Source organism: Plasmopara halstedii (genome assembly GCF_900000015.1).
Source record: "Plasmopara halstedii genome assembly, contig: Scaffold_650, whole genome shotgun sequence".
NCBI lineage: Eukaryota > Oomycota > Peronosporomycetes > Peronosporales > Peronosporaceae > Plasmopara > Plasmopara halstedii.
The window spans coordinates 2,486,570-2,487,926 of NW_020187567.1; the positions used below are offsets into that span (position 1 = coordinate 2,486,570).

At 46.1% G+C, this 1,357-nt stretch overlaps 2 protein-coding genes across 2 annotated transcripts in view; one reads left to right on the forward strand and one right to left on the reverse strand.

Annotated features, from left to right (window-relative positions):
* PHALS_13127 (tkl drk protein kinase) overlaps positions 1-666 on the reverse strand; it is a gene marked incomplete at both ends in the record, with an annotated part of 719 nt that extends 53 nt beyond the window's left edge. The window contains one exon of the mRNA XM_024728820.1: positions 28-666. Within this exon, the coding sequence (XP_024579259.1) occupies positions 28-666 (639 nt within the window). The remainder of the gene's footprint in view (positions 1-27) is intronic.
* Positions 667-917: 251 nt separating this feature from the next.
* PHALS_13128 (CRN-like protein) overlaps positions 918-1,357 on the forward strand; it is a gene marked incomplete at both ends in the record, with an annotated part of 492 nt that continues 52 nt past the window's right edge. The window contains one exon of the mRNA XM_024728821.1: positions 918-1,357. This exon is cut by the window's right edge and continues 52 nt beyond it. Coding sequence (XP_024579260.1) covers positions 918-1,357 — 440 coding nt within the window.

A 1,357-nucleotide genomic window follows, 5' to 3' on the forward strand; every position in this document is an offset into this window, starting at 1 on the left:
TTCTGTGTACTTAGAGCTCTCAAGCACTTCTGGTGCTGTCCAGAAGGGAGTTCCAATACCAGCTGTCATATCATTGAGCTTCCAGACTCGACTCGTTCCAAAATCAATAAGTTTCGGCTGCAATCTCTTAGTTAACAGAATATTTCGGGCTTTCAGATCACGATGGATGACTTGACGACTGTGGAGATAATCAATGGCTTTAGCAATGCCAATCGCCATGTCAACCTTGTCCCGTGCCCACGTCATCAAGTCTCCACTTCGCTTTAAAAATTGTTGTAAATCTCCGCGAGGTAAAAATTCTTCAACCATGGCCAAGTTTTCTAAACTGCTCCACGCCACTCCTATAAACCGAACGATATGAGGATGCTTTAAACTTGCAGTCAATTGAATCTCGTTGATGAACTTCGCTGTTTCTTGAAATGTAAGCTTCTTAGTCTGTAGCAATCGCTTGACCGCCACCTTCTTACCAGCATAGCGACATGCCCACACTTCTCCAAAAGCTCCACGGGATAGCAGTGGACCGACTTCAATACGCTCCCATGCAATGCGCTTACCTACAAGGTTGGAGTCTGTTGTGAGTTTGTATTGTACATTGTCTGCAGCAGAGTAGCGGGAGAAAGTCTCACGTAGAGCTGGAATAGATTCAAGTAGTAAGTACTGGAACATTACGCCGGCAGTTTTTTAATTTCGTAAATTCTTAGCTTAATTAATAATCGGGAGTAGGTTTAATTGTTTCTAATCTAAAGTATAATGCAGACACTGTTTCTAACCAGACAACCAATCAATAGTCTCAGAACATTAGGATCATCAAACTCATATTAGATAGGTCCAAGAGGTTAATATGTACCACACACATTTCGGCCTAAGTACGATTTCAAAATTTCTCCCTTTCTAGAATCCGCCGGCTCAAATACAAGATGGTAGAGGTTACCCTGATGTGTGCGGTAGTTCGGGAAGGGGGATTGGACGTCGTCCCTGTGGATATCGACGAGCAGAAGACAGTAGGCCACCTGAAGGATGCGATTAAGGCGAAGAAGCCTGACACGATCAAGTGTGAAGCTGACCAGCTGCGGCTGTTCCTGGCTAAGACAGCGGCGGGCGCGTGGCTCGAATCAAGCACAGATGATGTGAAGAAGCTCAAGAAGGGGGAAAAGACTGCGCTAATCGAAGCGCTGACACACGAAGACAAAGAGCTACAGGGAGAGGATTCGCTGGAGTACGTGCTGGAAGAAAACAATATGCCCACCCCACAGTCGAGACAGAGTCACGTGCTGGTGGTGGTTCCAGAGGCGGTTGATCGGTCAGTGAGTGAGGCATCCAAGATGGATCAACTTGTCGAACAGGTCAACCAACTGAA